The sequence below is a fragment of the Passer montanus genome, unplaced genomic scaffold, assembly GCF_014805655.1.
Source record: "Passer montanus isolate IOZ18808 unplaced genomic scaffold, ASM1480565v1 scaffold10, whole genome shotgun sequence".
In the NCBI taxonomy this organism is placed as follows: Eukaryota; Metazoa; Chordata; class Aves; order Passeriformes; family Passeridae; genus Passer; species Passer montanus.
Window position 1 is genome coordinate 25446579 of NW_024356505.1, and position 12483 is coordinate 25459061.

Here is a 12483-nt window from a genome sequence, read left to right on the forward strand (position 1 = left end):
ACTGAAGAGCATAGCCCAAAATGATTGGAGGTAACAAGTGTACAAAGGAGGCAAAGAATGTACGAGACCAAAATTGTCTCAGCTTCAGGATACAGTGTGTTTCCTACAAATCTAGTTGAATATTGTAGTCATATCTTGTTGTCTGCTCCTCACCACACCAGCCTGCCACCTTCACTGCCTACACAACGTTTGTCCCCTGCATGGAGAGATAGACCAGCAAACTGATCTTAATCAAAAAGGTTTGGTTTGGGGTTTGTTTAATTTTGACCCAGGTTAGAGGTTCCCCATTCAAAGTATTGTCTGCCATTAATTTCACTAAGATGAGAAATAAATTGGTGGTGAAATTTGATGGGTGGTGTACCCAGTCCTGTGCATCAGGCTGAAGTGACAGAAAGGGGCAGAGCTAGAAAAGCCACTGCTTTTCCATTACAGTGGCTGCATTGGAGTCCCCTCAGGAGGGATGCAGAGCTGAGCAAGAGAACAGGATAACATATTTATATTGACATAACCTTTAACTGAGCAACACACATGAGCAAGAACCTCTTTCAGAACACAAAAACACAGCTTGGCCTCCCCTGAAGCCCAAGTTGTACATGGACATTTACCAGCTTCTTTCTCACTGTTCTGAGCTGTACATTCACTGCTGAATAGTTCTGCTTGAGGCAAACCCACACTGCCTCACCTCTCTGGAACTTGTGTGCAACACCAAAAAATGTGGTGGGAGAGCAAGGCATCGGACAGCACACAGCTGTGGCAGGATGTTGACAGTAGAGGAACACACAGCTAAATGCTCCTCTGAAGAATGCCCAATAGAATAAAACCCATGTTCATTATATGCTATTTCAGTATTATTTTTTATGTATACATGTGGAATGTAACTTAATGTGGTGTCTGAAACTTTTCTAATGTTGCATGTTAGCCTCTGCAGCCTTCTCTGACATGCTGTGTGCTGTTGTTTTACATGAATGTGAATATTATATACATGGGATTTGCTTAAGTAGTTTATGAAGGATTAACAGAAGCAATGCAATACTATTATATAATTAATCTCTACATAAAAATCCCAAAGTTATGTTTCAAATAATATTGATTTCTTACAGTAAGACCCCAGACATTCACCCAACTATCCTTCTATTATGCATAAATTTAAAGCAGGATTTTTAAAATTTGAAAAATTTTATTTTTGTGTTCTGCAACCTGCTTCAAACTTTTATAGAATGAATGACAACACAGTTTGATGGCATTCAGAATTTTTCTAAACTTTATTATTCTTTTTCTTACTGAATTTTTTGAAACATTGGAGAATAATGATTTCATCATAAACTGAAAGAATTTTATTTTTTAAATTCCTGTGTTTCATATGATTCAAGTTTCCTGTGATTTATCAAGTAAGAAATAACTTTGAAAGTTAGCTGGAACAAAGAGGAGAATAAACAGAGCAAGGACAAAAGCTCATGACAGTTATTTTTATTAGACTCTGTAGCAATATAAGAGAGAGACAGCAGCAAAAGTAGAAAAAATCTGTATTGATATTACAACAGTTTGATTCAAACATGAACCCATCCTCCCTCCCCAATTATATTAAATGTCTACAAACATTAAAACACCATCCAAAAATCATCCAGTACCATCCAAATTTTTTTATTGGTGACAAGATCTGTTCAGGCATGAAGATGTTTTACCCAACCAGTAAATAGCAGAAATGGACTGCAGAGTACCAGAAAGAGACTGCAAAATTAGATTTTCCTCTAACAGCTCTATTCAAGCCTCTTCCAAGGATTCAGCAGCGCCAAAGTTACTACAATGACACAGCTGCTAAGATATTTATCCTAAGTGAGATAATCCTCCTGTCAGCCTCTTTTCTCTGGTTCCAGCCTGTCTAGGAACTGTGATGGTCTTTGTTTGGCTGAAGCTGAGAGGCTCTTGGGAGCTATCGCATGGTCGTGTCTCACTGAGTAGATAAAGTATTTCATGCCTCTTTCCAAGAATTTTCTCTAAGGAAGTATGATCAGAGACGAATAGATACAAACCGTTAGACTCCAAATAACATTGTGGTTTCTTTCTCCTGAAGTTGAGAGCATTGCAATTTAGAGTCATTAAAAGTATATGAAGAGATACTTCAGTTACAATTATATTTGCAAGTTCTCTGCATTCCATCATTGTCCTTTCCTAGAAGTCCTCTTGCTCCTATGTTCTACCTAGTGGCATCTAACAGTCTCCTGACAATGTATGTCTTGTGGCATTGTTTTTCAGAAGAAAAACGTCTCCTAGAAGAGTTTTGTGGTGCATTATCCCCTAAAATCCTTCATTGAGCTGAATAGGATATTAATCAGAATAGATTATATTCCACTTAATCACATACTTTTCAAAAAGAGAGTGAGTAACAGGGAAACTAAAACAAGCTGGAAAACTTACTGACATTTACTCAATGTCACACATTGCACGTTCCCAAATATTCCAGATAATGCTTGCTTTAAGTATTAACAAAGCAGCAGGAAAAATAATGGTGAAAAACCAATTTTCTGGCCTTTAAATATCTACATAAGATAACGCAGAAGTACAGAGAAGAGTAGGAGAATTGTGGGTAGCTTTTCTTTTTACCCTCATGCACAGACTCACAAGAAAGCCTTGTAAGGTTATGAAATTAAGAAAAACAGTAATGCTCATGCCTTCTGGGGTTTAGCTTTCCGATAGCCCGCTTTTTCAGGCCAGAAGAAATGGGTTAGACATTCAATCTAGTCAAGCAAAAGTAAAGCAAAAAAATATGTATAATCTCTCTCTAATTCATTTTTCCCAGAAGGCTAGAAAAAAAAAATCATAAAATAGCATGAGAGATTGGTTCATTTTACACTGATCTTGAAAGCTCATTAAGGTATTTAACTTTCATGGATTGTCTGAGGGATCTGGAGTTGCTGTTATCCTTTTGTTTAATTATACTGTGATCTTCATGCAATTAGAGTGATGATAAAATTCTTCTACAGACATAACAATAAATTAGCCATCTGGGGATAAATGACATTACTTAAAGCTTCCTTCACTGAAATATCAAAGAAAAATTAATATGGCTATATAGGACAAGGCGTGAAAGTAAATTGCATTATCTGTTTCTAGAATTCAGCATTCCAATGTATTTTAGAGGCTTCATAGCATAACGTATCCTTGAATTTACTTCATAAAGAAATAGTTGGTGGAGAAATATCAGGAAAAGCACAGGCAAAGCCATTTCAGCATAGTTGAAAAAGATGCGGTGCAAAGTTTTGTGGGCTGTGCTTTATACACCTGTGCAATACTTTTCGGCTTCACCAAATAAGTACATTGGCAACACTACTTCTGATGTTTTATTTCCCCATATCTTGCCATCAAACATGTAAATGTCTCTTGTGTAGTTTATTTCCAGAAACAAGAATAGGTTCATCAGGTTTTTTACTGTTACTGTTGAGGAGAAGAAAAAGAATCTAAGATAAAAATGCGGTATGTCAGAAACAGTGAGATGTAAAATAAGAAACATCCTGAAAATTAAGTGCAAGTCAAAATTCTCAGCAGCATTAATCAAAATAATTTCAAAAAAATCCTACATCCCCCTGGACTTTCAACAAAAGAGAAAACTTGCATCTCTGGATCAATGAATAATAAATTTTGTGCTCTTTATGCTAGCAATGACATGGCTAGCATTTGAAGGTATAATTTGTCAACTTATTTCACTGCTGTTATTTACTGCCAGCAGACAGAATGGTTCTTTTGCTCTCTCATTTTCTTTTTTCCAGAATATTTTTTTTCTTTTTTGAAGACAAAAGATATTTTATAGTTTGAGTAACCTGATCTGGGCAAGAGCTAACAATTACTGAGGGTAAGACTGGTACATTAAGTGCTGTTCATCTGCAACTTTCCACCTATTTTCTACTAGAAAATAACTAAACTAAAAATAAATACATTTTAAAAACTCTTAACGAGAAACCAGACATTCCATTAATTCAGGTAAATAATGTTGTTTTTACATATTCGGTAAAACAGTTGATATACAAAATAAAATATGATGTACATTAAAAAATAAAAATACTGAATTAAGTTTAAGGTGTATTAGGGATTGTGGTAATGTTTAGGCAGCAGAGTGACTGCCTCTGTGGAAGGAGGTGGGGGACTGCCCTTTACCAGCCAGAGACAGATCCCTTGTAGGGGACAGCTGAGCCCTGGTGGCGCCTCTAGGGGAGCTTATTTAAGAAAGTATAAAAAAATGTTGCACTTCAGTGTCAGGAGTGAGGCAAAAAGCATGAGAAAAAACACTGTGAACACCAAGGAGAGAAAAGAAGAGGGAGGAGGTTGTCTCCTTTACAAAGCATCTGTAAAGGAGACCAGGCTGGAGCAGGTATTTCCTCCCGGACCATGGGAGAGCCACACTGAAGCAGATATCCACTGCAGCCTGCAGAGGACCCCACCCTGGAGAGGTGGAAATGTCCTGGAGGAACATTGTGAGCTGTGGAGTGCTCACAATGGAGCCGGTTTATCCTAAAGGGCTGCAGACCATGGGAAAGATCTGTGGTGGAATAGGAAAAAAATGAGAGGAAAAAGGACAGACACAGATGAAGTGTTATGAACTGACCACAAGTCACATTCCCCATCCCTCTGCACTGCTCAGTGGGGAGGAGGAGATAGAGGATTTGGGAATAAAAGAGTGACACTAACTAAGCCTGGGAAAAAGGGAGGGGTGGAGGGAAGGTGTTTTAATCTGTCTTTTTCACCATGCAAACCTATTTTATCTGGCAGCAAATTAAATTAACTTTCCCCAAGTCAGTTCTTTCTTGCCCATGACAGCAATTGGCAAGTGTTCTCCCTGTTTGTGTCTGAACACACACATTCTTCCATTCTATTTAGTCCCCTTATCCTGTTGAGGAAGGGCTGTGAGAGAGCAGCTGGGTAGACAAGGGAGCATATGGCAAAAGTCAACCCACCACAGAGAGAGACAAGGGTTTATCTTACATGTTTGTTGTCAGGCAGCTTAGAAGATGGTTATCAACCTAGATAATTCTTTTTGGTTGTTATTGTTGTCTGCATATCCCATATCCTACCATCTCTTTAGACACAATCCAAGGGACTCATTGCCTGTGCTACCATGAAACTATGTTTTGTCATTCTGTTGGCAAACATTGCCAAAAAACTTTCTAAGCGATACTGAGTTTGTGCACAGCTAAGAATATAAAAAAGGAAATCACAGAAATCTGATGTGCAGTGTGTTGTAACCTTGTACATTAAATTTTATTTGTAAACTTGATATGTTAGCATGCAACAGATAAGCATATTTTGGAATGGGTAAATATAGGCATAAAATGCATTTTTAAATCAAGTCAGGGTCCTGAAACAAGTGGGACTGTGCTTTCATGCTTAAGTGGTAATATATATTTCTTTCCCTGTTTGTGTGAGTGTAAATTTGTAGACTGTGAGAACTAGAAGTATACTCTTCTTGATTCACAAATGGTTTTAGTATTAGTTCAGCCTTAGTTTTAGCTAAATTTATATTTACATATTAGACTTACAAAATGCTGGGCACTTTTCCCTATTTGTCTTCATGTTAGTATTTAGGAGCATATTATGCTTCTAGGTATAGTGTTTGTGGAGAGTTTTGGAAAAGAGCTCTACCAGTGCCTCCCACAAAGGAGAGATTACGTGGTTCAGGAAATTGCAGGTCTGAAAAATTCTTCCTTGACTAAATGAATCAACCACAAGCATTAAGCATTGTCAGAAAATTAGGTCATAGATAACATAAGCCAATTTTCTGTGGAATTCTATTCCAGAGTAAGTTAATTTTACTTTTGCTGCTCTTTTTAAGCCATAGTTGCAATGATAAAATGTCCATGGTCAATGGTGACTTCATCTTGTGAATCTCTGTGATGATTTGAAATGATGTTGTGTTTCTTTTCAAGTTGTTCTGATGCTTGACTGGAGTTCTCATTAGAATGATCTTCATGCAAGGCCTGCCTGCTTCCCAGCTATCATCCACCTCCTGCTTTCCATTTTTGTCTATAGTAGAGCTGCATCCGGCAAATACTTCGAAATACGCTGTGTGGTTACTAATTACTTGGGCTGATTTACTTAGTTAAGTGTTCCAGCACAATTGAGTCCTTTCTTTTCCTATTGTGTTTGACTCATTATTAGTTATAAGGGTGACATTTATACTGTAAATGGGATGGAAGCATGAAAGAGAAATTGTGTAAGTGCAGGATGATTGTGCAAGGGATGAATAAGTACTGAACTGTTAAGGCTAATTATAATGTACGAATATGGATTCAAAGGTTTTGTTTGTATTGTCTTCAAAATATTTTTGAGGAATGGTTTCAAGGTTATAGACCTACCCACAACTGTGTTAAAATATATGTGCAGGTGTCCACAGGGATAATAAGCAGCACATAGCATGAAATAGAATTCTGTGTAATAATGCTTACTAAAAATGTCTAAATAAGCATAAGGGATTATTTATCAAGGGAATGACATTTTAGAAGCAAACACTAATAAGCAGGAAATAGTAAAAATGCCTTTCAGGGACTATACTTTGGCAAGGTATTTGGCTATCCTAAAATAAGTAATAGCGTAAAATCAGCCACACTTGTACATTCTGAAAGCTCACATTTATAAAAGACTTGTAAATATGTGTGGGCAGATTCTCTTTCTAAACTGGTGTTTCTCTCTCCCTATCAATAATCAAAAGAGAAAAGTGGTATTTATATATTCAATTGGAGGAATCTGCTCTCCAGTCTCTCCCCCTCTGCCCCTAATAAAAAAAAAAAAAAGTTTTAGTTTAATCCTAAGAACTAATTTAGTCATTAGTGAGTGCCCAGATATTAAAATACTGTATATTTTTAATACACAGATATGTTTTAAATTAAGAAAAAAAAAATCTCAATTCCTAGTTCACCCCTTTGTCAGATGCCAAATCTTTGCAACTGAATCTTTTGTTGTATTTTCCCCACACTTAACTTTTTCTTAGGCCCCCTATCACCACCACAAGAGCTGACTTCACAGAGCAAGATATTATCTATAAGTAGCCATGCAGGAGAATTACTCCAGAGAACCACATTGTTTGTTTATAGCATCTTATGACTTCTTGAACTAGTTCCATGAGCAGCTGTCAAGCATTTAACTGTGTATTTCAGGAAAGTACAGGAGTAGATGGATGCCTAAAGCACTAGAGAAACTTATTTTTTCATGCACTCAAAGATTGCCTATATCATATAAAACAAATCTGTTAATGAACCCTCTCATCTCACACTGGTTAAGATGGAGATATTGTTAAGAAAGTGAGGTTGCACACTAACAGTTTTTAATACTGTACATTAATAGCAGTTTTGATCAGGTTCGTATTTGGTTCTGGAATTTCACAATCATGTTTTAGAGTTATATTTATAGGCTACTTCATCACATGTTGTATTGCCATGGTGCTGAAGCTAAGAAGAAATGTGCTCTTGGCCTTGGCAGTGAAGGGTTTTGTAGAGGAAGAGAGACTCTCAATATGATTGAAAATGGAAAAGGAAACACAAACCAGCATAATTAATGTTGAAAATAATGCTATAATTTTCCAGTAAACAATTGTATTTCTTAGCTATGTCTTTCTAATAATATTTTTTATGTTAGAAAATTTTCAGCTCTAATATTATTCTTGTTGAGATGTTTGCTGTTGGAATATACTTCATTGAATCAATAGAAGTAGAAAAAGCAAAATAAGACACCCTCTGCTAAACACTAGGAGGAGAGGTAATATGCAAACATCAGTTTTGAAGATCTGTCTGCAGCTCAAATCAACTTAAAGGCAAGGGGTAACAAAAGGACTAATTAGGCCAATGTGAGTTTTTAAATCAAGCTTTCATCTGGGCACTTCAAATAATTAGTTCCATTAGCCAGTTGAAGTGGAGTTGGCAAACCTAAACAACACAGGTTTATTTGTAGACCATTTATTGTTTAAAATAGAAGGAGGTTCTTGCCATTAAAATACATTGATGTTTGCTTTGAAGAAAACTGCAGAATTACTGTATTCACCATAGATGACTGGTCTTCTTTCAAAGGAAGGACTCCAGTTCCAAACCAGTAAGAGGTTTTGGATGAGCACTTCAGATGAAAGAGGCCCACTATTGATCTGAGGAGTACTGTCGATTCAGGGATAAATAGGACAGACTAGTGAGACCTGACACAGCAGAGAATGTTGTAGAAGTGTTGTTTGCCTCATAAACCTGAAAAAGTCCTGTCTGTTCCACTTTTCGTCTGACTTTTTTTTTAAAGGATGTCACCTCTAGTATGAAATAGTCCCTTACTCTGTGTCTCTAGAAATATGAAAAAGGGTTAGACTAACTTTAAAGGAGGTCACAAATTGCATGAGCAAAATAAACTGCAGATTTTTGGAAAGTATGGAAGAAAGCACTATGGAATATGCCTGGTGGTAAATGGCTTATTTTCATAGTGCCACGTAATTGCATTTTGCTCTTAACTGTAGTTATTCTTCCTTGAGTTTTCACTGTTTTTATTTCTGTAAAATCCTTCTTGAACTATTTGTTCCATTATTCATTTTGGATCTTGTTTTTCTGGCAGCCATCACAGATGTTTTTCTGAAATTTTAGCTCTTATTTAATTCACTATAAAATTTGTGGTGGGATCAATTTCTCTCAGAAGACCCTTTAATGCTCTGGCAATGCCTGATTCAACCTGCCATTCTATTAAAATATTTTCAGAATTTACTGAAATGGTCTCAATTTTTATTTTTTATTGTAGGTTTCATATATACTGGAGAAGTTGTGCATCGAATGCTAACAGCTACTCAATATATTGCACCCTTAATGGCAAATTTTGACCCCAGTGTGTCAAGAAATTCAACAGTCAGATACTTTGATAATGGTATGTAGCAGTCCTTCTCTGTATCTCTTGGCTCCTCTTATTTTTCTAAATAACTATTTCAGAAGGAAGCATTGAGGATTTTTTGTTTTTGTTTTTAATTTAGAGGCTGTATAGAGCATGTGACTTGACATCTATAAGCAGTTATTCATTTAGCATACAGTAAAGAATTAATAATGCCTTTTCTTAATTGAGTAGATATCATCTGGGTGTTGGAGTACATAAACTCAAACTAGCAATGCATTTTATCAGTTTTAGAAGGGAAAATCTGTCTTATATAACAGTGTAAATTCAAAGTGTTACTTCAGAGTATTTATAGTGGATACCATCTGTCCACTACCTAAAATGAAAATAGCATTTGTGGAGTGCAATAGCAAGAGTACACAGAAGCAGGGCAGGGATAAGGTTAATAAACCTGTCAATGACTAAGTGTTCATGGAGTCCCAGAATTGGAATCCAATACACTCATCTACACCACGAGTTCTCAACAGTTCCTTGTAAAAAAGATTGAAAGAGGAAAAGGCAAGATGCAGTGTTGCACTTGAAACTCTGTGAGAAGTTTCAAAGCCCTTGAATGTGTGGGTATTTTTCTCTTGAAGTCAGTTGTAATCAATATTTTAGAAACATACCCAACGTGGTTAAAAGCACCTGGTGCTTTACCTCAGGCCTTTAGTGATCAGCTACAGTGACAGGTAAAACTTAGAGAATTTAGTATAGTGAATTAATGTCATGACATCCATGATTTCTAAATTGTCTTGGATACATCTGTGCTATTTTATGTATGCTTATTTATAGTGAATTTAAACAAAAATTGCCAGCAGGTTCAAAAACATTTCATCTTTCCAATAGTATTTTTTATTTATTAGATAAGTTATCAAAATGTATTCTGTATCTTTTACATCTAGTCATAACCTTTCTTTACAATCTAGTCATTGCAATGCTTGTTTGTTAAAAATCCAATAAAATGCTTACATGAGAAAATCCTACTCCTTCCATGAAGAATTTTGAAATAGAAAAAGATACAATTTTCACATTGTAAATTATTTAACATTTTGGCCAGAGATTTGTCATCTTTACTTAAAGAATCTGAGGATTCTGGAGAAAATGTTGCTAATTCTCATTATAGTCCTGACTTCCAGTCTTCACACCAGGTGTACCAGGCTGTATCACATGGCTTTCATTACAAGGTTGAACAGTTCTTTGAGATTTTGGATTCTTCTTCATGTGCAATGCATCATCTTTTGAGCTGCATGGACTTTAGGATAAAGAATTTTCTATCTTAACACAAGTAAAAAGAAACTGAGCAGATTGTATTTTCAGCACCTTATTTCTTACTTATCTGTGCTTTGTCCCCATGAGTAAGTGCTCTGCCATAAAGTAGCATCTGTTGTAGGAAAGCATAGAGTGTGGGGATCCATCAAAGTCTCACTGGTGGAGCTAACTCCAAGGAACTCAGGTACACACAAATCTACATAAAAGCCTCTGGAATGAAAGGACAGTTTGGGTGGCAGCTGATTTCCAGTTTAGCTTGGGGTTCTGAGGTGCACATAGGTCTGAAGTGCTCAGTGACTGACTAGAAGAATTGCGCTCTAATAACATTACAAGTTATAACTTTACATTTAAAAGAAATGTAATAACTTTACCTTTAAATTAAAATTTAATTCAATAAAATAAATATTCAAAAAGTAGTTAATGAATGTGGTCACAAAGGAAAAAATGTACTGTGTGCACAATTAATGAATATCTACTATACAGAAAAACACAAGGGACAATAATGTGTTGGACTTGGTGCAGTGTGGACCCAAAATTTGCATGCTCATAGTTTCATGACAACCCCATCTAGATGTGTTCATGACAGTTGCAGCACAGATCTGCAACAAAAGATTTTTCAAGGACAAATCAAGAATATATAGAGCTGAATATGTACTGACCCATCATGAACATTCTAGGAAGAAAGGAAATTAAAGTCTGAATGAAAGCACATAACTGCCATTACTGCCAAAAAAAGAAGTTTTTGAGGAAGGCATGTAAAGATGAAAATGTTATTTTCAGTAAACACAGTTTTGATGATAAGTGTCTCAACATCTGTAAAATATGCTCACAGGGTATGCAAGTTGCTCGAGAAATATTTTTAGTGTGGTAAGTGCATCTTCAGCCAGTGAACTCCTGTGAATATTAACAAGTCTCTTGCAACTGAATCTCTGCATACCAGACTCAATATTTACCCCGTCTGTGACTTCTCAGTGAGTTTGATTTAAACTACGTTTATTTATTGCCAACACCTAACATTTCTCAATTTACAGAACCTCAGCAAGGGCTTGCACCATGCAGGGAAAAAAAATTAATTAATGCATAGTTAATGGAAGAATCTGAATTCTTGAAATAATAACTTTCACTAAGCAGGGAATGCTATTAGCACTTCACATTTCAAAGTCATCAGGATTTATGTATAGAGTGTAAAGAATGCCACTGCAGAGAAGTGGTAATGGCAGCATGCCTGAAACACTGGATCCTACCTTTAGCTGATTTCTTGTGCAATTTCAAACAGATTGATCAAAACATTTGACCACTCTTGCTTTAGCAGTAGTTGAGTTGCTTGTGTGGCACTGTGGTGTCTACATTTCAGAGAATTTCTTTTTCAACTTGTGTTTGTGATATCTTTGGCATTTCAAGGTGTGGAGTTGAACGTTGCTAGAAAAAGAGAAATCACTGTTCTCATTTCAAGTAACTGCAGTGAAGTACTTTTCCTACAGTCAGTTAATATATTTCTCACATATTTTTTCTTCCTTTTGCCTCTCTACCCCCACTCTGGGGTTCACAGGCACAGCACTAGTTGTCCAGTGGGACCATGTACATCTGCAGGATAATTACAACCTGGGGAGTTTCACTTTTCAGGCCACCCTTCTCAATGATGGGCGTATCATTTTCGGCTACAAAGAAGTAAGTTTGGTCTGAGAATTATCATTTAAGTGGACAAATTACTTTATACATGTCAGGAATTTCCCTACATTTTCATGGGGGAAGGAAAATTTTTGAAAGATCAGTTATATAAGGTAATTTCATTATACTGCTTATAAGATCACTATTTTGATGAAAATGATATATTATTATTAAAGTGATGTTCATATAATTGACTTTAAAAATCTCAACATGACACAAATGTACTAATCCTGGATTTCAACTGGGCTTTTTTGGGTGTTTGTGAGTGTTAAATATTCAGTGAACTCCTGGGCTTTTAGTAAATTCCCCATGGGTTTTTGAAGATAGTATCTAATTTTTTCAATTAGTCTACCCAATCTTGACATGTTTCAAAATACTCTAGACTCAATGGTTATTGGTAAAATCTCACCTATTTCCTGCAGCTGTAGTTTTCTGGAAACTCACGTATTTCAAAGTTCATATATTTTAAACAAGAAATAACTGGTTTGTATTGCTAGCTCTGAGGTTTTCCATCTGTTTGGTGATAAAATTCCGTAGATTGAGGCCATTTGGTTTGCCTTCATAGCACCAATATGTTGTCTTAAATGGACTCTTGTGCATTCTCCAAGTGTTTCAGAATTCCAGTTGTTGCTTTGAGTGATTTTTTTTTCCTAGAGTTGCTAGAGCTCTGGAAAC

General features: G+C 36.1%; 1 protein-coding gene across 1 annotated transcript in view; it reads left to right on the forward strand.

The window, feature by feature from the left end:
- The window catches only part of PLXDC2 (plexin domain containing 2), a 251777-nt gene that overhangs the window by 167921 nt on the left and 71373 nt on the right, over positions 1 to 12483 (forward strand). The window contains exons 5-6 of the mRNA XM_039709905.1: positions 8749 to 8871; positions 11690 to 11808. Of these exons, the coding sequence (XP_039565839.1) occupies positions 8749 to 8871; positions 11690 to 11808 (242 nt within the window). The remainder of the gene's footprint in view (positions 1 to 8748; positions 8872 to 11689; positions 11809 to 12483) is intronic.